The sequence below is a fragment of the Artibeus jamaicensis genome, unplaced genomic scaffold (genome assembly GCF_021234435.1).
Source record: "Artibeus jamaicensis isolate MK-2021 breed Jamaican fruit bat unplaced genomic scaffold, CSHL_Jam_final contig_484, whole genome shotgun sequence".
In the NCBI taxonomy this organism is placed as follows: Eukaryota; Metazoa; Chordata; class Mammalia; order Chiroptera; family Phyllostomidae; genus Artibeus; species Artibeus jamaicensis.
In genome coordinates, this window is record NW_026521859.1 from 6,001,171 (window position 1) to 6,024,394 (window position 23,224).

The 23,224-nt window shown below is 40.8% G+C and overlaps 1 protein-coding gene across 1 annotated transcript; it reads left to right on the forward strand.

Moving 5' to 3' along the window:
• Positions 1–213: 213 nt before the first annotated feature.
• Positions 214–22,469, forward strand: ADGRF4 (adhesion G protein-coupled receptor F4). The gene is made up of 11 exons (XM_037140845.2): positions 214–399; positions 1,710–1,752; positions 8,443–8,551; positions 9,636–9,690; positions 12,545–12,696; positions 13,857–14,108; positions 14,941–16,320; positions 18,420–18,461; positions 18,877–18,936; positions 19,957–20,013; positions 21,737–22,469. Exons 3-10 carry the CDS (start codon positions 8,465–8,467, stop codon positions 20,002–20,004), a joined length of 2,076 nt encoding a protein of 691 aa, XP_036996740.2. The 5' UTR covers positions 214–399; positions 1,710–1,752; positions 8,443–8,464; the 3' UTR covers positions 20,005–20,013; positions 21,737–22,469.
• The last annotated feature ends 755 nt before the right edge of the window (positions 22,470–23,224 follow it).

The window sequence follows — 23,224 nt, forward strand, 5'->3', positions numbered from 1 at the left end:
AACACAGAGTCTCATGTGATCACCTGAGATCAAGGTGAGAAATGAAAGGACAAACAAGTGACTCATTTAAATGGATACACTTCAGACGAGAGAAACCTGTAATTTCTCTCAGGCGTGCTTGACTTGACAGACGCATCACAGGGTGAATCACAGCCTTACACAAGCCTCGAAACCCTGGGCAGTTTTACAGTTCTCAGGCTGGCCTCTCGCAACGCACAGCTGGTTTGCTCGGGGCCTCCCAGGTTTCCCCTTCCAAAAAATGGAGAAGAAGGATCACTGCCGCTGAAGGGTCACAGTTACCCACGGGAGGTGCCCGGGTGGACACCCGTGATGGTGGGGCCCGGTGGTGGGAAGCTCAGCGCTGACCTTCCTGCTGGGCTGCTCTGTCTCCTGGATGCTGTGAGTACAGATGCCGCGCCGACACCTTTTGCCTCCTGAAGACAGGGTTGCTTTTGCACATATTGAGAATGGGGGAACTGTGTGACTTAGGATGGTGTTTTCTGAAACATCCGACTGGGTAGGAACCTTTCCCAATATTATTTAGAAATTGGCAGGCTCAAGTTTGGATTATTCGCTGTCTTCTTCACATTCGTTTGTCTTTAAAAAGCCATTCATCAGGCTCTACACTGCTCACTCCTAGGAGTGAAAATGCAAGACACCCTGTCAGGCAATTAGGCTGTCTCTTCTCTAGTTGTCCTCTTGCTTGATAAATGGATGAGCAAAGTAGCTTTTGATCCCCTTCCTTTAGGTTGAATGTAAAGTAAATTTAAAGAAATATCTTTAGAGGGGAAGGGGAAGGAGAGAGGAAGGGAGAAGGAGAGAGGGAGAGAAACATCATCTCCTCCCCTGCTGGACTCTGAACAGCCAACCCCCCGAATCCCTACTACACCACAGGCCTAGAATTTTTTAATGAGACTTTTTTTTCCTTTAAGCCTTCACCCAAGAGAGGACATGTTTGCTGACCTTAGAGAGAGAGAGGAAGGAGGAGAGAGAAGGAGAGAGATGGAGGGAGAGTGGGTTTGGGAGAGAGAAAGAGAGACATTGATGTGAGAAAAACATCGATTGGTTGCTCTCTGTATGTGAACTGACTGGGGATAAAACCCACAACCTACTATGTGCCCTGATAAGGGATCAAATCCGCAACCTTCTGGTATATGGGGCGATGCTCCAACCTATTGAACAACCTGGCCAGGGCAATAAATCATTATTTACTAGTTTTTTCTCCTAGTGGGCTGACAAAGCTGTCTTTATATCAACTTATAAGGAAACATTTCTTCCAGTTAGAAGTTGCTAAATCCTTTTTGCAAAAGCATCTCCTCTCATTTCGAGTGACCACTAGGACAGCACTTGATGTTTGTGTTTCTTATAATCTGAGGACAATTGTAGGAGTGCAGAAATGTTGCATCACAAGGTGCAATTTCTTTTTAACTGTCAGCATGCCAGTGAGCTTTCTTCATGGAGCAGATCAGTTGCTCAGCGGGTCAATTTCTTTAAAGTCATCTCAGTATCCACATAGTTGGTTAAGATGCTGAAAGCCTTCCAACTGTGAAATTGCGTGATTCCCCAAACTTGTCAGCATCTGAATCCACACTCCAATTCTCAGAAAAGATATTGAGCGACAAAGAGATTGGCTGGGAGCCATCTAAAATAGCCAAGGATGAGATGTTTCTGATGCTAATAGATCTTTTTTATCTTTCTTTCCCCCCAAGGCTCTTCTTTATGAAACAGCTCATCCATGGCAAGGGAGAACTGGTAAGAGTGACTGCATACACTGTGTGATTGAGGCCAAGAAACACTAACTCACTAGCCCTCTGACTATATAATCAGAGTTCTAATTACACTAGTGGAATAGTGGGGCGTGCAGTTATGAAATTGGGCTGTGGGGAACAAAGCACATACACACACCCCGAAATGTGGGCCACCCAACTCTAAGTTCCTCGTTCCCCACGTAACCTTCCAGAACTGGTCCTTCCCACCAGTGGGACTGGCCAAGGAGTGTGAGGTGAGATGCCACCTAAAAGATTGGCAAACCACTGAGAATATGCCCTCCCTGTCACCTTGGGGTGAAGTTGGATGGAGAGAAACACTTTGGGAAAGTGTCTACTTAGTCTATAGGAATTTCCACGCAGCTCACCTTAGGGTGTCGTTTTGCATGAAGAATGTTGGGAGACCACACCTTTGGAGGTGCTCCTTCCTCCCTGAGTGCAGTTACAGTTCCCAGGCTGTATCTTTTTAAAATTTTCTTTGGGAGTCCAGATGCCAGCTCTCACTCAGCCTGTTCAGACAGGCGGAGTGCCTGAGGCTGTGTGAGTCATTCCCTACAACTCCATCAGAAATCAGCTCCACAACCAACAGAGGCAAATTGTATCTTTGAATTCCAATTCATTCAGAAACTCAGCTCTAAGTACAAGGAAGAGGGGACAAATCAGAGATCTTGCACCGCCATACTCCTGGCTGACATCGCTCATCTGGCATGACATTATGTCTTGCTAAACCTCGACAGGACCTTACAATCCATTTTAACATAACGCTCCAGGTCCAACACAAAGGATGTCTTTAGGCTGGGGGCATTTCTACCTACATTGCCACATTCCAAAATTACTTGGAGTCACAAATATGCTCACACCTGCCCCTCTGAGACAGACAGGCTGCCTTGTGATTCTAAAACAAAATCTTTCCAAGCTGACATTGCTCTCTGCAAGGGTCATTCATTCATTCTTTTGTTTGTCTACAATTGTGTACCAAGTGTCTTTTATGTACCTTACACTCTGCTGGGGTGCCAGGGACAGAAAAACTTCCCTCCATATTCACATCCTGACTGATGGTAATATGATTTATTATTTTATTCTTTTAAAATTTTTCGCCTATCCTACTAGGTGCAGCCCAATTTCTCTTAGGCTCTGGGGCTAAGAAGAAATTAGCCTGGTACTAAGTCTCATGTTCTGTCAACCTCTTATCATTATAGCTTAGAGTCACAGCACTGGTGTGGGAGGTAGATCCCGAGACACATTTCTTCTCGAACTATTGGATCTAGTTATATTTTCCTTTAAGGCTCTGAGGACAGCAAATACTACTTTCTCTCTGTTAGAGCAGAGAGCCTGGCTTTCATTCAGCAGCCTAGAATGCTGTTTATTATTCAATGAGAAACAAAAATGGATGATAGTGGGCAATCACACTTTTACAAGGATGCACAGACAGAGGCAGGTTGTGGAAGCAGGGGAGAGAAATTCACGACATTATTTTTATAGGTGCTGAGAAGCTGCCATTCCAGGTTCCTTGTTGCTTTTATCTCTGAAATGTTGCCCTTTGGACACTTTGGGAACAAGATGCAGAGTTGCCTTTACTGGTGACTGACTAGCACACAAACTGGAGGGAGCTTCTCTGTAAATGCCACATAACTCTCCAAATGTGAAATTGCATGGTCTCCGGCAGGAGTTATTTTGCATCTTGTTTTATCTTCTGATTTGTTCTCCATTTCTGAGTCCCCTTCCTTTCCCTGGTGACCATTCCCAACTTCTCACTGCCATTCCACCCATGCCTGCTGTCCCTCACCTCTCCACCCTGAGCAGCATGTTTCGGGGTAATTTTAACTCACTGTACAAGTTAAAGGAGACCTGTCCACTGCCGATCAGGATTGACTAAGGCCAGGGCTATTACTCTGTAATGGGTGACTTTAGGGCCAGAGAGAGTAACTTCACGGAACTCCTCTGATAGTAGCGGCACGGGGACTGGCATGGGGTAGATGCTCAGCAGGTTAACAGACAACACCTTGTCCTTGAGCAGCAGCCTTTAATCCTCCCAGAGCACTTCTGGTGATCAAGTAAATGAAGTAAAATCTGGGTCAATCAGTCATTTTACTGAATAATCCCCAGAACTTTTGCTATGCATGCGTTTGTGAGAGGTGGCAGTTGTGGTGGTGGTACACATTATTTCCCAAACTGATCTGACTTTGGAACCCCTGAGACTTTTGTGAGACCAGTGTTCCACAGAAACCCACTGCAGGACATGATATCTTGGCTAAATAGAATGGATAAAACTCTGTGTTGTTTTCCTACTAAGAGTAAAGCAGGCGGACTTGCTGCATTGATAGAATGTTTAAGTCAGTATATAACGCTGTCCTCAGAGTTTTTCTTCCATTTTTCATTTCTTTTAGTTTGGTGCCTGCTACAAACTGTTGGCAAACAAATGGTGGGTCTCAGGCGTAACTATGTCTATTACAGCACTATTCTGTCAAGATTACTGTTTACTGCTTTTATTTACCCCACTGGGTACTAGGGTCTTGATTGACTAATTGGTTTTTAATGATCAAAGTTTATTTTATGAATGTAACATTGAGGGATCCATAAAAAAGAGACCCTAGGATTTTGATTTAAATACCCAGTGATGGTTCTTTCAAACAGTGTTTCCCAGACACCAAGCCCAAGGATTTATGGAAATAGGGATTTCACAAACACATATGATTTTTAGATAAATCTAATGCACTGTAGAACCAGAAGTCCATAAATGGTATAAAGGTAATTTGAGCATAACGTAGACAGGACAGCTTTGGTGTCCCCACGTGGGGAAGGATCTGATGCTGATTCCAGCCCCTCTTCGCTAGGAGCTGCTGGCACACCGCTCAGGTGGCAAAGGTGGACTCCATTAGAATCATGTCTGAAAGCCTCTTACGATGGCACTGTCTAGAGTGCTTTGCTCATGTTCTTCTGGAAAACCCACACTCTTCCAGTCACATTTAATTCAATGTCTTTAGATTTTGTGTTTTTGTTCTTTTCTTTTTCTCATTATTTCAAGAGATAACTTACTACATGCAGACACTATGCCAGGTATTGGAGAGGTACTTTATTTGTATTTGCAGATGTTTTTCAGTTTGGAACGATGCCAAACTGGAAGTTCACTTTAATCACTATATCTTTATCAGCAATACACCTAAGAAAGTGTGCTACCTTCATTCTGTTCTATAAAATGTCAACCTCCGATTTGAATTATGCCAGCAATGCTTCTTTTTATTTTTAAAATGCCTCCATTCTCAGAGTCCTTAGACACTTGTCATTCTCCACTCTGCAGAGCACTCTGGCTTTTGGCCTCAGCCAGGGTCTGATTCTGAAGGGAGGGCTCCCATTTCACAGTTTCGGGTGGGCAGAGAAACAGACCAGCTGGGGCTGGACTGAAAACATTTATCCATCTGGCCCATACATGCCAATAAAATGGGCAAAAAGAAGATTACAACTCCTCCTGGGTAGCATCGTGGGCATTCTCCACCCCTTCCCCACACACATTTATAACAACTGAAAGAAATTTACCATATAGTTATTACACCAAATGGTATGAGGGTTACTTATAGCAGACTACAAGAGCATGAATGATCAAGTAGCAAACTGATTAAAATTAATTAACCAAAACCCTCCAAATAACCAATTACACTCAATTCAAAGTTTATGTTTTTATGCCCATGCTGATGATTTATATTGCATATATATTTCTGCTAGTAAATTTTTAAATTTATATGAATCTGTGAAATGCACTATTATTTCATAATATTCCATGGAGAGCATAATGATCTACGTAAAATGCCATGACTATTGGACCCTCTACTTGAATGCTTTCAGGAGCTGCTCAGTCAGAGACCCCAATGCTGGCTGGGGTAGGAAACATTCACGGACTCCATAATTCACACCACAGCCCATGACATCACTATGCCAAATGCCTAACTTTCTTCCAGGAAGGTTAGCATAAGTGAAATTCCTATACTGGAAACTTAAATAGTAAGTGTGGTGCTTCTATGAACCTTAGATAGCAGGCACTCACCCACTGAACTGTGCGTTTCAAACTGTCTTCTCCAGACAGGTGAGAATCTCATGTGTCCTCAGCATCAGTCCAATTATTTGGTCCTAAATGCAGGTATCTTTTCTCCCTGATATAACAAAGAGGTTTCAACAGAACTGTAAGCCAAACAAAAGAGAAAGAATAAAAATGACTGCTTTCATGCAAAAAGTAAACAATTTTCAATTTGATAAGTACTGAATCTTATAGTCTATATTAATTACGCTTTTCTACTTGCAGGTCATAATGCATAGGGTTAAGAATTCAATTTACTTTTTTTAATTCAATTTAGTGGTGGTAACCAATCTTTAAGAGAATGTCAGACAAAACAGAATGTAACATAAGATAAAAATCATGACATATCATAGTGTCTGTTATTTCTTGTAGGTAGAAAGGATAAGTACTTTTATAAAAAAGGTTCTAAAATATAAAGAATACATATTTTTCAGTTTATATATAGATACGTACACATATATGTATATATATACACACACATACATTCGTCTATACACACTGAATCACCATGTATGATCTGTTCCCATTGTGTCATAATAAAACATTTGGTATATAGGTGAAACACATGGGTACATTTAAGACAGCCTATACTGGTTTTTCTGGTCCTTTTCATAATCATAAGTTAAAAATTTATCTAAATGACATTATCATTGCAAATTGCTTAGTGTGCCCATCCACCAATATGCTGCGAGCATGAGAACTTCTTTCCACCCACACTATAAGATCATGGATTCTGTACACATATTCCGACACCTATGCAAATCGATTACCACACTTAGCTCTTCATCCTGCCGCGTTCACTTTCCCCTGCTCAGACTTGCTCTACAAGACTGTGGTATAAATCAAAATACTTTCCCCCATGTTCAATGGTTAGGAATTCAAAGGCAATTTAAACTCAAAGACCATTTGGAAACCTCCCTCTAAGTGTCTGTGTCTCATCATCGCAACTGAAGGCCACTGGAGTCATGAAACCCCATCTTAGTCTTGATCCAGCCAGGAAAAGTTTGACCCCAGATCAGTGAGCTTCATCTGTTCCAGGGCCACTGCTTGCCGTGTGAGCCTGGAGAGAGCGGAGTCAGTTTATCTCCATTCGGCCACAAGGAAATTTCTGTATCCTGTAGGCTGGGCTGTCAGGCCTTGCTCAGTAGGTATGATATGCACATGACCTCTGTTCTCACGATCAGTTTGGCTTTCTTGTATCCCCTACTGCGTTCCCTTTATAAAAAGGACAGTAGTTTTTATGTATGTAATCCCAGTATCTGATATATTTCTTGGCAAATACAAGGCACTTAATAAATATTCATTGATAAAATGAATGATCATCCTGTACTTTATGAAATAAATGTGAAAATAAGCTCAGCAAGGGTCAACTAGTTCATCAACAGCGGGGATTAGATTACAATATAGCTCTTGCTGATCCTAAAACTCATGATACTTTAACTGTGCCTGCACTACCAGGAAAGTCATTCTAAGGGAATTTCTTCCCAATAAGGGGTCTTCATTGCTTCTATCCTAAAAGAAAGGTGTGCTGATAATGATCCTGATCACATTTATAAATGTCAACTGTTGTAAAGATAATTTCTTGTAGATCAGGCTTTGAAAGGTGAAACTATCCAGAAGACAAAAAACAGAGATGTGGCAAAAGAATACAGAGTTATTGTCCAGGGCCTCTAGTTTCTCTTTATAGTAGCTTACTAATTTAATAAGGAGTCTTAGTGCTTGTCTAATAGCAAACAATAGTCCATATTCATTTCATTTTAACTTACTTAACTACATATGTCTAGAACAACAGTATACTGTAGGAGAATGATTCTCATCCAGGCACAGGTGGCAATGTCTGGAGACATTTTTGGCCATCACAACTGAAGAGGGAGCTGCTCTGGCAACCAGTGGGTAGATGCCAGAGGTGTTGTTAAACAACCTGTAAGTCACGGGACAAACAACAGTGAAGAATTATCCAGCCACAAATGTCAATAGTGCCATCATTGAGAGACCCTGCTATAGAGATTAAGAACTGATCTCCATGCAGACTATATGGGTTGAACTCTTGGCTCCACCATTTTTCTTTATCTCATTGTTTGGCTTATAGTTTCTCAAGTCATTATCCCTTAGTTTCTCCACTGATAAAATGAAGACAGTAATAGTGTCCTGTATCATATGCTTAAATGAGTTTAATGAAACAAAAATACTTAGAATAGTGATTGGTAAATAAAAATTTTGAATGAATTTTACAATTTAAAAAGATATTGAATAGTAAAAACACTATTAAAGGATAGTAAACTCACCATTAAAGAAACTATGGATTAAATAGGAAATGATGCTTTGGTGAATATACAATCTCCCTGGTACTTCCATCATTCTTGTCTACTGTTTGTAAACATGTCAACAGCTAATAGTCTGGGGTTTTTTTTGTTTGTTTGTTTTACATCTTAGCTGGCTTGAATGTAGATGTTGGTGTCCTTCCCTGGGGTAGATTGTTTAGTATACACATTTTGGAGTACCCCGTGGAGTGACTACGTGGTTAGCTAGTCTTTAGTCTGTTTAGTATTGTATTATTTGTGTGACATTCTCACCCTCATCTGGATCCACCTTCATTCTCTATTGTAGGCGAAGATCCTAATGTGTGAAAATGAAGCCCCTGCCAACCATGATTTGCTGTTTAATGTTATTTCTGGCCACAGAATGTTCTCACTATAGAGCCAAGTTCCACACAAAAGTAAGTTTGATCCATTCTTATGTGGCCCTATGAGAAAACTGGCAGTTCCCCTAGATGGCTAGATTTATGATAAATAACATGTCATGTTAAAGAAATTTTCCAATGATTGCCATTTTACTCTTGCTGATAGTAGTTTTCTAAAGACGGGAACAAAGAAATGTTGAGAGGTGGCTGGGACTTGCAACAGTTTAGTTGCAAGGTGCAACAGGGTGCAACAACACAGAGGAAAAATCAAGTGGAAGACTACAGAGAACGTACAGAGGCAGCTACTGAGAGGAGAGGTACAGTCATGAGCCTCTTCATGACAGACATGCATCGTGATGTGATTTACACCATTGTGTGAACATCATGGAGTGCGCTTACACAAACCTAGGTGGTAGAGCCTGCTACACACCCAGGCTGTGTAATAGACCACTGTCGTACACATGGCCTGTCATCGATTGAACTGTGTGACTGTACTATCCTGGCAGGTAAGTAGTTTAGGGTCAGACCTTAACTTTGATTCTTATTAGTTACACAAATTGCTTTACTTTTCTGTTTTAATTTCCTTATTTATAATAAGAAGTGCTTTTTTTCTTTTAGATAATCTTTATAGTCTTTTATAGCTATAAAAGAGTTTGTGGTTCTATTATTGCAACCTAATGCTTATTTCTAGTATTGGCTTATTTATTCTTTTCTAAGAATATATAATATCTGGTGGAATATATTTGCGATATTGCACAATTACAGGTAAGAGAATTAGAGAAGAGCTTTAGGGGTTTTAATTGCTATAATTGTCCCTGTGTTCTCTCTGGGTACTTAAACTTTCCAAAAGATCCACCCAACTCACTAACCTGATCTTCACAGCTCAAGTAACCACTGTCCAGGTTCTAGACCTGCCTGGAGGGCAGTGTGTTCTCCGCCTATGCTCGTATCCATGTTTCCTTCAGCAAGTTCCTACAATATCATCAGCACATGAACCTGCTGCATTTTTCTTCCCAGTCCTGAACACATTTTATCTTCATATCCACATGGACACTCCAAATTCAGATGAGAGAGGAGAGTTCCACGGTAAAGAGGACTTTTGGGGATTTATGTTTTACAGGATGGAGATAAACATCAGCATTTTGAAGAGAAACCCAAGACTAGAAAGATACAAGGTATGTGGCTACAGAAGAGTCTGCTTCCATCTGGAGACATGGCAAGCATGTCCCCAGACTACAAGAATTCCAATAAAATAAAAATCTCAAGTTCTCAAGGTTTTCCAGTATTGATAGATTTTTGTACAATTGTGCCATTATCCATAGCATAGTTAACAGAGTAAGTTGGCAAATATTCACGTTATAGAATAGTAGCTAACTGTTTATTTTTGTTAAGATTTTATTTATTTTTAGAAAGAGGGTAAGGGAGATAGTAAGAGAAGGAGGGAAATATCAATGTGTGAAACATAGATCAGTTGTCTCTCACACCCCCACAGCTGGGGACCTGGCCAGCAATCCAGGCATGTGCCCCGACTGCAAATTGAACTGATGACCTTTCAATTCACAGGCCAGCACTCAATCCACTAAGTCACACTAGGACAAGTCTTTATTTTAAAACCCATAAGGGAAATCTGAATTAACAAGCTAATAAGAGGCAGAAGAGGATGAGAACAGAATTCATCCATTCCTTCATTCAAAGATATTTTGAGGTTGCTTACACATATGTAATGCTTTAGTGCTGGGGGTATGCTGAAATGGCATCACAAAGATATTGTTTTGCTTGGATTGGTTATCCTTGGGAAGCAAAAGGCAAACTATGGAAGTAATTGTTGTTTGAAAGAGAGTGAAGTTATGTGATTCTCACCCAAATAATAGAAATGACTAGATTCTGCACAGTCATGGCCAAGTATAATTTTGGTGGCCAATCAATCTATTTAGATATAGAACTGAGTAAAAGAAAGAGGAGAGAAAGGAAGATAACTTCACGGAGCATTTATGGCCTACGTGCTACACAAGATGCTATCTCATTCATTGTTTGTAATAACATCATGGTGCCTTTCCAAATGTTATGGATGAACAAATTGAGAAGCACTTAACTTAAATAACTTGCTAAATTAATACACTGGATAAATGGCAAGCAAAGATGAAAAGCCACTTGTTTCCTTTCTCTGTGAGTTGAGTCATCTACAAAGCTACCCAAGCCATATATATGGATGCATTCCTTAACTCACAGCCAAATGAAATGGTCCACACCTTATTTATTTATTTATTATTTATTTATTTTCTTTAAGATTTTATTTATTTATCTTTGGAGGGGAAGGGAAGGAGAGAGGGAGAGAAACATCAATGTATGGTTGCCTTTCCTGTGTCCCCTGCCGGGAACTGGCCTGCAGGGAACCAGCCTGCAACCCCCCAGTATGTGCCCTGACTGGGAAGCGAACCGCGATTGTCTGGTTCGCAGGCCCACGCTCAATCCACTGAGCTACACCAGCCAGGGCTGGTCCACACCTTATTGATGTCAACACTTGAATAGCTCTCAGCATCATTTACTTCTTTTCATTCCTTTGTCATTATCCTAGGGCAATTCTTCGTAGGAATCCTTCAACAGCCTCATTCCTGGGCACCCTATCTCAAGTCAATCCACTCTACTGATGGACCGAGTTAAGCCTGTCATCAGATTTTGTCAATAAACTTGTATCAGAACGCAGACATTCCCAGTTATTTATATATTGATTTTGACTGTTTTCATGCTACAAAAGCAGAGTTGAGTAGTTGCTACAGAGACTGTATGACCCACAGTGTTAAAAATATTTACTCTCTGGCTAGTGTAGTCATATTAACACATTAAAAAATAGGATGCCTAATTAAATTTAAATTTCAGGAAAAACAATGAGTAATAATGCATGGGCCATAGATACCCTAAAACATTGTTCACTGTTCATTTGAACATCCTCAGTTGATCCTCATTATTTGTGGATGCTGTATTTGCAAATTCTCCTACTCTTTGGAATGTATTTCTTATCTCCAATCAACACTCTCAGCTTTCTTGATTATTCAAAGACTTTCACAGAACAGCAAAAAGATTGAGTTGGCCATTGTGCAGTTCCCAGCTGAGACTAAAGATGGTGCTCTGCCTTCTTGCTCTGGCCATTACTATACACAAGCATTCATTTTGTGGGCTGTGTAGTGCCATGTGTTTTACTTTTCTGTTGATGATCTTGCTGTTTAATATGGCCCCCAAGTTTAGGGCTGAAGTGCAATCTAGTATTCCTAACAGAACTGTGATGTACCTTATGGAGAAAATATTTGTGTTAGATAAGCTTTATTTATATGCTATCATGAGTGAGTGTTATTGACCATAAGTTCAATGTCAACAAATCAACAATATACATTATAGAAGGTGACTTTAAATAGAAACTCACATAAACCAAACATAGATTAATACTTATTTGTTGACAAAAATGTTGCAAGCAGAAGCTCCCAGAAACTAACCCAGGAGCAATGGTTAGTCTGCTGATTCAGTGTTTGTGGTGGCAAATTCATAGAAAATAACTACTGCAAATAATGAGAATTGACTATATCTAAAACAAAATTAACATTTAACTGAGCTTCCTGTATTTTACTTGCCATTTGTCCCATCCTTTACAGAAAATTTTACAGACCCCTGATCTATGTTGCTGTTAATTATTTTTCAAAAACAAATTTAAGCTTGTCTTCTGGTAACCCCCATATGAGCACAGCATTCAAGGTCCTTCAAAACTTGACCGGAAGTCAAGTTCTGCTTTGCTGCCCCTCCTCATCTCTTGCCACTCTGATGCTCTCTCTGAACAAGCCTTTCTAAAGGACAGTGATCCCTTCTTTCCCTGTGCCATTCACTCTGCCTAGCAGACCTTTCTTACTGCTGAGAACCCAGGGCGATGTCACCTCCTCCAGAAGCAACCCAACCCCCCCCCCCAGTATGAGTTTGATCCCCCCCCCATCAAAGTGTAGAACTGCTAATTAGATTTTTCTCTCCCTCTTTCTTCCTTTTCAGAGAAATGTCATGGACCTTGCTTCAGTCCATTCAACTGCAGCGAACCTTGTACTCAGCCCTTTCATGGAGAAATAGGATTTACGTGTAATCAAAACAAGTGGCAAAAGTCAACTGAAACGTGTACCAGCCTTTCTGTGGAAATGCTCTTTAAGGTGATGCCTTTGTGTACTGCTGGCTACAGGAGCCAGTCCTTCAGGAGGTGGTAGAGACATTCTCAGTGTGTTTGTTCTCTTCAGTGTGACAAGTCTCAGATCAGGACTTAAGAAATTCTAGAGTGGATTGAATTGGTCTCTCCTTCCTTTCTTACCCAAACTCAGATTCTCTCCTCTGTCCCCACTGTCTTCTTCTCCATTTCAGAACCTTTTCTCAAAAACAGAACTGAGACTCATTTACATAATGGTAAATGCTTGTAGGTTAAAGTTTTAGCTCTAAAGATGGACTTGCATACTTCTAATCAACTAAATGCTTCTAATCAACTAAATGCTTCTAGAATCAAAGTTATTTTCAATTTTGTTCTAATACTTTCAATCACTTGACCAAAAGAAAGGAGAAGTGTTTGACCCAAAGGAAAAGAAGTCCAATGAATACAATAAACCTGAGTTCAAATTAAAATACCCTATCTTATGTCCTTTAACTTAAGCACTATGTCCACCTACCTACTGTCCAATCCTATAGAAGCACATGGATCTCACCTTAAACTCCAGCAGTGATTTCATGAAGGGGTTGCTGCGGAGTCTCTGTCGCTTAGCATAGATAGTGACATTCAAAAGTGAATTAAATGTAGTGAATTATTGACTTATCCAAAGTCACATTCTGGGTGACACTGGATAAAAGGATGAGGAAATGAGCAAATAATTTCTTCTAATTAGTGAACGCAGCTTTTTGAAATTGCCCTTCCTTTGTGTTCCTTGTACCTGCCAACCCCTACCACCACACCCTCCCCTGAAATTTCATATGGCTCCTCTTAAAAAAATAGTAATTAGGGAAGTTTTATTTCTAGAATTTCACCACATTTCTGGAGAAAATTGCCTTCCTCTAATGTCGGAGTTAAAGTCACAGTCCTAAAAGCAAATTCCAATCATTAAAGTCAGAATGCTGACTTCGGCAGGAATTCTGATAGCATCTCCTGCCTGTGTGCAACCTCACCTCACCCTCTCTGCCCTTCTCAGCACCAAAGCCACTTTCTAGAACCATTGGCTTCTCTGTCTGACTTCTCCGTGTGAATCATTTGTACCTTTAACTCATTTAGTCTGATACATGTTAGTTGCTTAATCATTTTTTAATAAAACAACATTTTTTTGTTAAAAAACAGGACTTAAATGGTGCATCACGCCTTTCCATCGCAGCACCCTCTATACCACTGCGCATCCTTGACTTCCGGGCCCCAGAGCCCATAGAGAGTGTGGTGCAAGGAATCCGCAAGAACTGTGTACAGGACTATGCCTGCATCGTCAACGTTGTGAAATCCTCGGAAGTCACGTCTGGAAATATTGCATTTATTGTGGAGATATTAAAAAATATTTCTACAGACTTGTCTGATAATGTTACCCAAGAGAAAATGAAGGTAGGTGTTCTTTGTTAATGCCATTAAAAACTGACCCTTATTTTCCCTGAATTCTTGCACTTTAACACTTTCAGATATATTTTTCAGGATAAAAACTCTCTCCACCACAAGAAGTGTAACAACAATACAGACATTTCACTTCAGTTTTTCACATTGATTCATTCTGGTTTATGGAAGTTGTCAAGAAGTTAAAACATTGTTTTTACACATTTTTGGACAGAATTAATGTTTTCAGAAAAATGTCATGTAGTGATGGCAGTGAGCAAGCTCATGTTCACTCTAGTGTTTCCAAAGTTTTCTTCTGTAGAACATAATTGTCCTGGGAAATGTTAACAGAGTTCATTTTTAATAGAGAGATCCATAGCATGGCAGGTGGAGGGACTTTGAGTTAAACAGGTTTCCTTGTGGTAGGACTTATTAGAGCTTTTAATGTGTTCATGAATATTGGCACTCTTTATAAGAATGGAATACATAGGGATATGGTATTTCTCAACCTTAAGTTAGAGAATCTACTCTCAACCCCCATTATTAAATAGGTCATATTATTTCATGGGTAACTTGGGCTATACATACTGCATTTTAGAAATGCTAGGCACATAATAAAACAGATAAATTTTATCAATGATACATTTTATTTTATTTTTATTTTTAGAATTCTTCTACTTTTTTTCCCTGCAGGCTTACTAGCATGAAATGCAATGGATAGGAAATTTGGAGAGAAATATGTCAAATAAGATTAGGTCATTAGACTCACAAATTTCAGGCTTTAGAAACCAACTTTGTAAAATAAAGTGTAAATTTTTAGTATAATACCCATTTTTCTCCATTGCAGAGCTATGGCATAGTGGCCAACCACATCCTCGATACAGCAGCCATTTCAAATTGGGCTTTCATCCCTGACAAGAATGCCAGCTCCGATTTGCTGCAGTCAGTGAATTTGTTCGCTCGGCAACTCCACATCAAAAATGAGTCTGAGAACATTGTGGATGAGCCCTTCATTCAGACAAAAGGGTTTCACCTCAACCACAATACCTCGGAGAAAAGTTTCAGATTCTCCAGGCACATTAACAATACAACGGAGGATATCTTAGGAATGATAGAAATTCCGAAGCACGAGCTGTGGAAGCTGCCACCAAATACAGTCCAAGCCATCAGCATAGCTTTCCCCACCTTGGGGGCTGTTCTGAAAGAAGCCCACTTGCAAAATGTGAGTCTTCCCAGGCCAGCAAATGGTCTGGTCCTTTCGGTGGTTTTACCAGAAAGATTAAAGCAAATCTTACTCACGTTTGAGAAGATCAATAAATCCCAGAGTGCCAGGGCTCAGTGTGTGGGCTGGCACTCCAGGAAAAGGAGATGGGACGAGAACGTGTGTGAAACGACGTCAGATACCAGGAACAAAGTGAAGTGCCGGTGTAACTACACCAGCGCAGTGATGTCTTTCTCCATCCTAATGTCCCCCAAATCTATAGATAACAAAATCCTGGACTACATCACCTGCATCGGGCTCAGCGTCTCCATCCTCAGCTTGATTCTTTGCCTGTTCATTGAAGCCATGGTGTGGTCCCGGGTTGTTGTCACAGAGATATCATACATGCGTCATGTATGCATTGTGAACATAGCCGTGTCACTCCTGACTGCTAATGTGTGGTTCATTATATCCTCTAACTTCAGCAAAAAGGCCCAGGACCACAAGTGGTGTGTTGCAATGACATTTTTTAGCCACTTTTTCTACCTCTCTCTGTTTTTCTGGATGTTCTTCAAAGCACTGCTCATCATCTATGGAATATTGGTCGTTTTTCATAGGATGATGAAGTCCCGCATGATGGCCATTGGCTTTGTCATTGGCTATGGGTTCCCGCTGATCATCGCCGTTACCACAGTTGCTATCACTGTGCCAGAGAAAGGCTACGTGAGACATGATGCCTGTTGGCTGAACTGGGACAACACCAAAGCCCTTTTAGCATTTGCCATCCCGGCCTTGGTCATTGTGGCTGTGAACCTACTTGTGGTTTTGGTTGTTGCTGTCAACACTCAGAGGCCCTTTATTGGCAGTTCCAAGTCTCAGGATGTGGCCATAATTCGGAGGATCAGTAAAAATGTTGCCATCCTTACCCCACTGCTGGGACTGACCTGGGGTTTTGGAATAGCCACTCTCATAGAAGGCACATCGTTGATATTCCACATAATCTTTGCCTTGCTCAATGCTTTCCAGGTAAGTTCCAAGAGGGAGACTTATTTTATTAATGAACATTATTAATGAATATTTTATGCATGACATTATTATTTTATAATTTGTTACTCTGGTTTTCCAACAAAAATAGCTCTGATTTTAAAGTATAAAATACAAAATATTTCCTCCATAACTTAGGGACATTTAGATGTGGTATCTCTCACAGTATTGATTATTAAGTTGTATTTAACTGATCCCCACTTCTCTCCCCATTGATCCACTTATTTTCCTCCTAAAGTTTCAATGTAAGAAGAAGTCAACCTGCACTTTTTAAGGACTAGCTAGTCTTTGGTCAAGGAGGTGTGAGGCTACACTCAGAAGTCATGCCTCAAAGCAAGCACCAATTTTTATCCTTTCTCAAGTGGTTAGAAAGCTCGGTGCAATGAGTCCTTTTCTATGGTGTGCATTCTGTTTGGGTGTTAGCCGGTCAGGCCTTGTCATGCCTCTCTTCCCTGTGATGCAATTGTAGGTTGTTATACGTAGAAATAAATCTTACCACATGTCACCCGATCCCAAGAAAATCACTTTTCTCTGGGCCTCAACCTTCTCACCTATAAGATAAAAAGATGGATCTAATATGACCTCTAGTGTCATTTTTCTTTAACACACCTGATTGGCACCATTATCCCTCTCAGAGCTGTGAGACTCCATCTTGGCTGCTAAGCTTGTGCATTTGATAAACTGCCATTAGCCACACTGCTTTCCGTACCCATGGGTAACAGACAATTTGGCAAGTTTATAGTCTTAATTATGTTTTTAATGAAGGGTTGGCAAACTATGGCCTGCTGACTGTTTTTGTAAATAGTTTTCTTGAAATACAGCCATGCTCATTCCTTTACACTTTGCCTCTGGCTGTTCTGAGCTCCAGTGGCAAACCTGGGGTACGAGTAACAGAGGCTGTGTGATCTGCAAAACGTGAAGTATTTATTATCCCCTTCTCTGAAGCAAAAAAAAAAATGAACTGGTATTTATATAAAATAAATATAACTGCACAACAAAGCAGAAAAATATTCTTGTTAACATGCCATTATCACTCTATTTAAAAATGTGGTACAAAATATAAAACGAGCTTCAAACAATTGCCAACTTAGATACGTTATACGTCTTACTCATAATTCTTTAATAGCTATGGTGAACACTTATTTCACTCTTTTCCTTGCATTACTTTAAAGAGAAAACGTTGCCTTTAGTTTTTTTGTTATATATATTTTTTAAACCAAAGGTTTTTGGGCTCATGTAAATCTCCCCACTCTTGAGAGAAGACAGATTTTCACCAGTTACTTAGGTCGCTAATGATCTCATCCTATTTTTACATTGCAACTCAGTTAATCTTCAGAAGGCTCCGTGGTTTTGTTCAGATCATTTATTTTCCTCCTTTCTTAATAGGAATAAAATACTAAAACAATTGTGACTCACATGTTAAAATTTCAGTCTTCTAATCAGTGTTTCTTCACCATAAAACTGTCTGTAGAAACCCAGGCTTCCTTCCATTCTCATGTCAGGATCCAGAATTTTCTCGAATCTCAATTCCCAGCTTTTGAAAAGATTGCCTTCTAATTACTGGAACTTCGTAAGCAACTAAGTACATTAACTCGAGGAGACTCTGACTTTATCAGTTTTGGGAGTTCTCTTTTATGCAGAAACTTCTCCCACCAACCCCAAAAGTCTAGTGTGAAATTAGTCTAGAATACATTTTACTTTCTCAAGACACCTTCCATGATTGTGACTTTGAGCTACAAGATCCCATGCCATGTCTTATTATTATCATGAGTGAGAACAACTATCTCAATATTTGGGAAGAAAATACCCAAATTTAATAAGATGGAAAACTCTATCCTGCATCTGTAGCCATTTAGTAAGTATGAATAACTGCGGTGCACAGACACAAAAGCGATCCTCTTTTCTGAGGTGCACTCAAGGAAACAGACCGTCCATCAATGCATTTATTTGCATCAGTAGAAATTAAAATTTCTAATGTCTGATAATGGTCCTAGAAGATATCTACCAGAGTGATATTAATGTAACAGCTGAGATGTTGCCTGCACCACTGTCTCTCATACTTCTGCTGAATTTTGCCACAGGGATTCTTCATCTTGCTATTTGGAACCATTATGGATCACAAGGTAATTTGAATTTGTTCACTCATTGTACATGATTTCCACGATGGCCGGGGGAAGCAGGAGGATGAAGCAGGTTTGATCAGAGAGCTTTGTCCATGGGAGTTGGGTTTGTAGGGGTGGTTCAGGGTATCAGCTGTGAGGGGGAAGAAAAGAGCTCTATTCTCTCATTTCCTGCACGTCATCAAGTCAACAGGAGGCTGCATATGAGTATAGCTGGTGAAAAGAATAGAAACTATAACCGCAATTGTAAACCTTGTTACAACTACACCTCAATACTTATTTAAGCATTTCTACTTGCCAAGCACTGTGCTGAGCCACTGGGTGCTGCTTCTGCCAGTGTTACTGCTTTTCACAGTTTCAGGACAGGGGTCTGGGCATTGGGGCTGTTGTCATTTCTACACTGTCATTGCTTCTTCAGATAAGAGATGCTTTGAGGATGAAGATGGCTTCACTGAAGGGGCATCCAAGAGTAGCAGAGGTAAGCTGCTGCCTTTCAGTCTCAACACTAGAGGGTCAGCATTCTCAGAAGAGTCACGCAGAAAAATATGATAGCTCAGCACTCAGGATTTGTTAGCAAAGAGAATTATCAGGGCCTACCTTCATTCATTCATTTCTCCATTCAACAAATAGTGTAGTATCCTGCTAACAGTTACAGTGAGCAGAATACACCCCCGAAGAGAATTTTACACATTCGACGTATTTCAACCTGACATTTGTACTACTGATATGGGTAATGTGGACCCAGGACCACAGATTCATAAAATGCTAGTGGGCAGAAATGAGAAATGAATGATAAGTGAGATACTGGTGTACCTCACTCATTTCATGGGCAAGGAAAGCAAGGCTCAAAGTACTTGGGATCTGCCCAAAGCCACCCAGCTCACCGTGAGAATTAACATTCTGCCTGCAGGACTGGTTCAGGAAACTATACTCTGTTGGACTGGAGCATCTGTGTGCTTATGGATCTTGAAGGTGACCTTTGTCATCTCTCTAGATACCAAGGAAAATTGCTACTATTGCTATGTTAATTAGAAAGAAGTGATTTACTCAACTAACAGTTTCTAAATAAGAACTACTCCCTTAAAAACAAATAAAAAACTTTCTGGACACATTGGGAATCAGCATTAATGGTTATCTAGGATTAAGTGTGACTTTTAACATAGTTCACCAACTCAATGGCAGCCATTTTCTTCACCTTTTAACATCTCTGAAATTAAAATGTATCATCCAATCAATGGCTTGTTATAGTTTAATTAGCAAGTTGTTTTTTTTTCTTTTTCTTCTGTGCTGGAATATAAAAATAGTATTGAGCTTCTGATGTTAGCTTCAGTGAAACATGATAATTTAATTCTGTGTAGCTGTGTCAGTCTAGGTCTTTCTCCTTGTGTCTTTATTTTTACATGTTTGTCTCTAGGCAGGCATTTACATAAATAATATATGTGCATTTTTGTCAGTGCAATTGTTCATTGAGATCACTGTTATTTTTGTTCCTATATAGAATGCATCGTTGAGCCCAACCAATGGATCTAAGTTAATGAATCGTTGAGGATGAGATGTAAGTATTAAAAACCCAAGGAGAAGCTTCACTTGCAAGTTGTGACAGACCACTCAGCGACCCTTCTGAGCATGCTCTTTCCTCCTCTCTGTGACACTGGGGCAAGTGGGGAGGGAATAGGTGGACATAGCTTTCAGAGATCAGAAACTTCTTTATTTCCCAGCTGGTACATGGAAATGCACACATCTTCTTTCAAAACCTACGTCATCTCAATTTACAGGACGAGCTCTTAAACACTTTTTTTCTATCTGCAGTAAGAGGATGCTCTCATCACACCTGCACTGCTACAGGATACACCTTGCTGTCTACAGCGCTCACACACCTAATTCCATCTTGGCAGGGAGTGGTGGCAATTATAATAGGCCAGTTGTCAGAGGGAAGACTTAATTGATTTAAATTACAGAACAAGTCTGCCTTTCCCTAATGAAGTTGCCCTCCCACCCCTAATCATTCCTCAGGGGGTATGGGTGGAATTGCAGCAAATTAGCTGTTTGCTGATAGCCAACCTCTGAGACCTTTCTACACAGGGGAAATTAGGGGGAAACAGATATTAGGCAGTCAGGGGAGAAGTCACAAAATGGCAGCCAGGGGCCTGAGAGACAAAAGGGAATAGAGAAATGCGGGTAGGAATGATCAATCGTGATATGGTTTTGTCTTGGAAAGTTTTATGGTTTCCTGCATGGATATAGATGGGTCTCAGGTTTTGTTTTTGAGCACCACCTGGCAACAGGCACATCCTCTTTTACATTCCTTTCCTTTCTGAGTCATGGCTCATATATTCAGCAATGAGACAAAGCAAAGGCAAATCTCATGGAACTAAAGGATCCTAAAGGGACTTCCTGTGTTAACAGATAGTACAGCCTGATGTGCTGGTGTCCCAGAGAGGGGGAGGGAGAGTCAGGAGGGCTCTGTTACATACATTGACTGGCACATGTGGGGTGCTGGGAAACCAGAGGAAAACACTGGATTATTATCATAAATCAATCATCCTGACATTTGGGTTTTTTATATTAGAACTTTAAAAAGGAGGTGTAGATTCAGGTATAGATTCTCATTGAAAGACCCCATTTGGGGAGGCAGGGTCAGGTGGGGAACCCCATTTTTATGATGAAGCCACAGGTACATTGCGCCCTCTGCTGGTCATATGAAGGGCGGGCCTTTCATAGAACCCAAACAGAGCCAGTTTCACCTAGAGCGATCTCAGGTTTATGGCTCCGTTCCCTTAAAATCTCTTCCACATATTTGTTATGCCAGAAAGTCACCTGAAGGTTTCCACTCTTTATTACACCGTGAAAAATAACACTGTTTGACAAGTACCCAGAGAGAAGCAACACTGTTCTCTGTGTGAAGTTGTAAATGCAGAGCTGCAGCCTTTGTAGAGACCAAGCTCAGGGAGCAGCGGAGGAGGGAGAGCAGGCCCTGAGCACTGACTTCAGGGTTCAGGAAGCAGTTTGGGGGGAAGGCTAGGGCACTGACCAAAAAACCTGGGAAAATAACCTTCCTACTGCGTGACCTTGGGGGGCAATCACAAAATGCCCCCATGCCTCTATTTCCTCATTTGCAAACTGGGGCTATTAAGAGTACACACCTCCCAGGATAGTTTCAGGATTCAATGAGCTAATGCATTAAAAACTTGTAGAGTAGTGCCTGGTTCAAATTAAATGATCAGTAAATGCCAGCCGTCATTCTTTCTGCTGACCAGTGCTTCAACCATTTTGCCTAGGTTTCCCTGTTTCTCAGAGATATTCCACGTCCTAGACTGAGAATCGAGCTCCAGGAGAAGGAAGGCTGGGATGAAGAGAGACAGTTACGCTTCTTAGGAGACTTTCTCTTTTTGCCTGGAGCAACACCTTAACTCTGAGTGTGAAAGTGTTTCCTGAGGAAAAGTTGAGGCTAACATTTGGTGACTAGGCTTTAAAGAAGTGGATCTCCTGACCCTTTGACCTACCAACCCTTTGATCTACCCTTGACCTGCAAGAGCTTGGCTTCTCGGACAACCTTGACAAGATTAAGACTACAAGCTGTTGGACATCCTCTGCAAGAGCCTGAGGCCATCCAGGCCCTGCTGGACTGGATCAGCTCTCACTACTGGGCCAGCAGCTCCGTGCCTGCATAGGCTCAGTCACTCACAACTCTGCATGGACTCTGGGCATGTAGAGGGACAGGGGGTAGATTTGGTTTCGGAGGCAGGGTTGTGGGTGCGAGTGGGAAGGCAGGTGGCAAGAGAAATATTGAATCTGCTTTGAAGACAGTTAAGTCATATGGAAAGGAAAGGAGACTAAATACCCTCCTTGGGGAAGTGCCTGTTCAGGTCCTTTGCCCATTTTTTAATTGGATTGTTTGTCTTCTTGGAGTGGAGTTGTGTGAGTTCTTTATATATTTTGGAGATTAAACCCTTGCCTGAGGTACCATTGGTCAATCTGCTTCGACAGGCTTCCCAAAGATAGGAAACAGAGGAGAAATAAGAGGACTTTTAAAGGTGTTTTTGATCTTAGATTATTTTAAACCTTGAGTAAAATTAATTTAGCTCCTAGGACGTTAGTTTCCTCATTTGCGAAACAGGAAAAATATCCTTGTAGATATTACTATTATTGTTTTTGTATGTGTTATATGTCTGTTTAAACTACTATATAAAAAGATTCTCATTGTTATTTTAGAAATTAAAATGGAAATATTTACCTTCCACAACTTCTTTATATGTGACTTTATTCGAGATGGACATTTCCACGGGTACCACAACATTCTTGGATACCAGTCCTTTTATCAGTCTACCTGAACTTAATGATCATGTAACAGGGCACAGCCAAGAGGGGGCGCCCAGAAAAGGAATTGGGATGGGGTCCAGAGCTCAGGGTGTTTAGGAAATAATTAAGACGTCCTCACCCCCCCCCCCAGGGGAAAGAAACAAATGGAGCAGGGCCATTGAGAGCTGTTTTGCATAACAACAGTTTTGCAGCTAACCTCTGGAATGATTATTTAACATATCTATAACCTTTAACTGGTTTCATGGATATGTTAAATAGCTGTGGCCAAGCTTTGAGCCAGGCAGAAGGGTGAGCAATGGGGTTTTCAGAAGAGTGAAAGAGTACCACTCAGCTTTGCCAGAATGGGGACCCCTGTAGCCAGATGAAAGAGGGCCATGCGGTTTCAGCAGAATAAGAGTCCCCTCTTGGCCAGGTGAAGAGAGAACCATGCAGTTTGGGTGACAGGG

Coding starts and splice junctions, on each gene's coding strand:
- ADGRF4 (XM_037140845.2), top strand. CDS start 8,465: ATGAAGCCCCTGCCAACCATGATTTGCTGTTTAATGTTATTTCTGGCC. Junction 16,321..18,419: donor CCTTGCTCAATGCTTTCCAG/GTAAGTTCCAAG, acceptor ATTTTGCCACAG/GGATTCTTCATCTTGCTATT. Junction 18,462..18,876: donor GAACCATTATGGATCACAAG/GTAATTTGAATT, acceptor TTGCTTCTTCAG/ATAAGAGATGCTTTGAGGAT.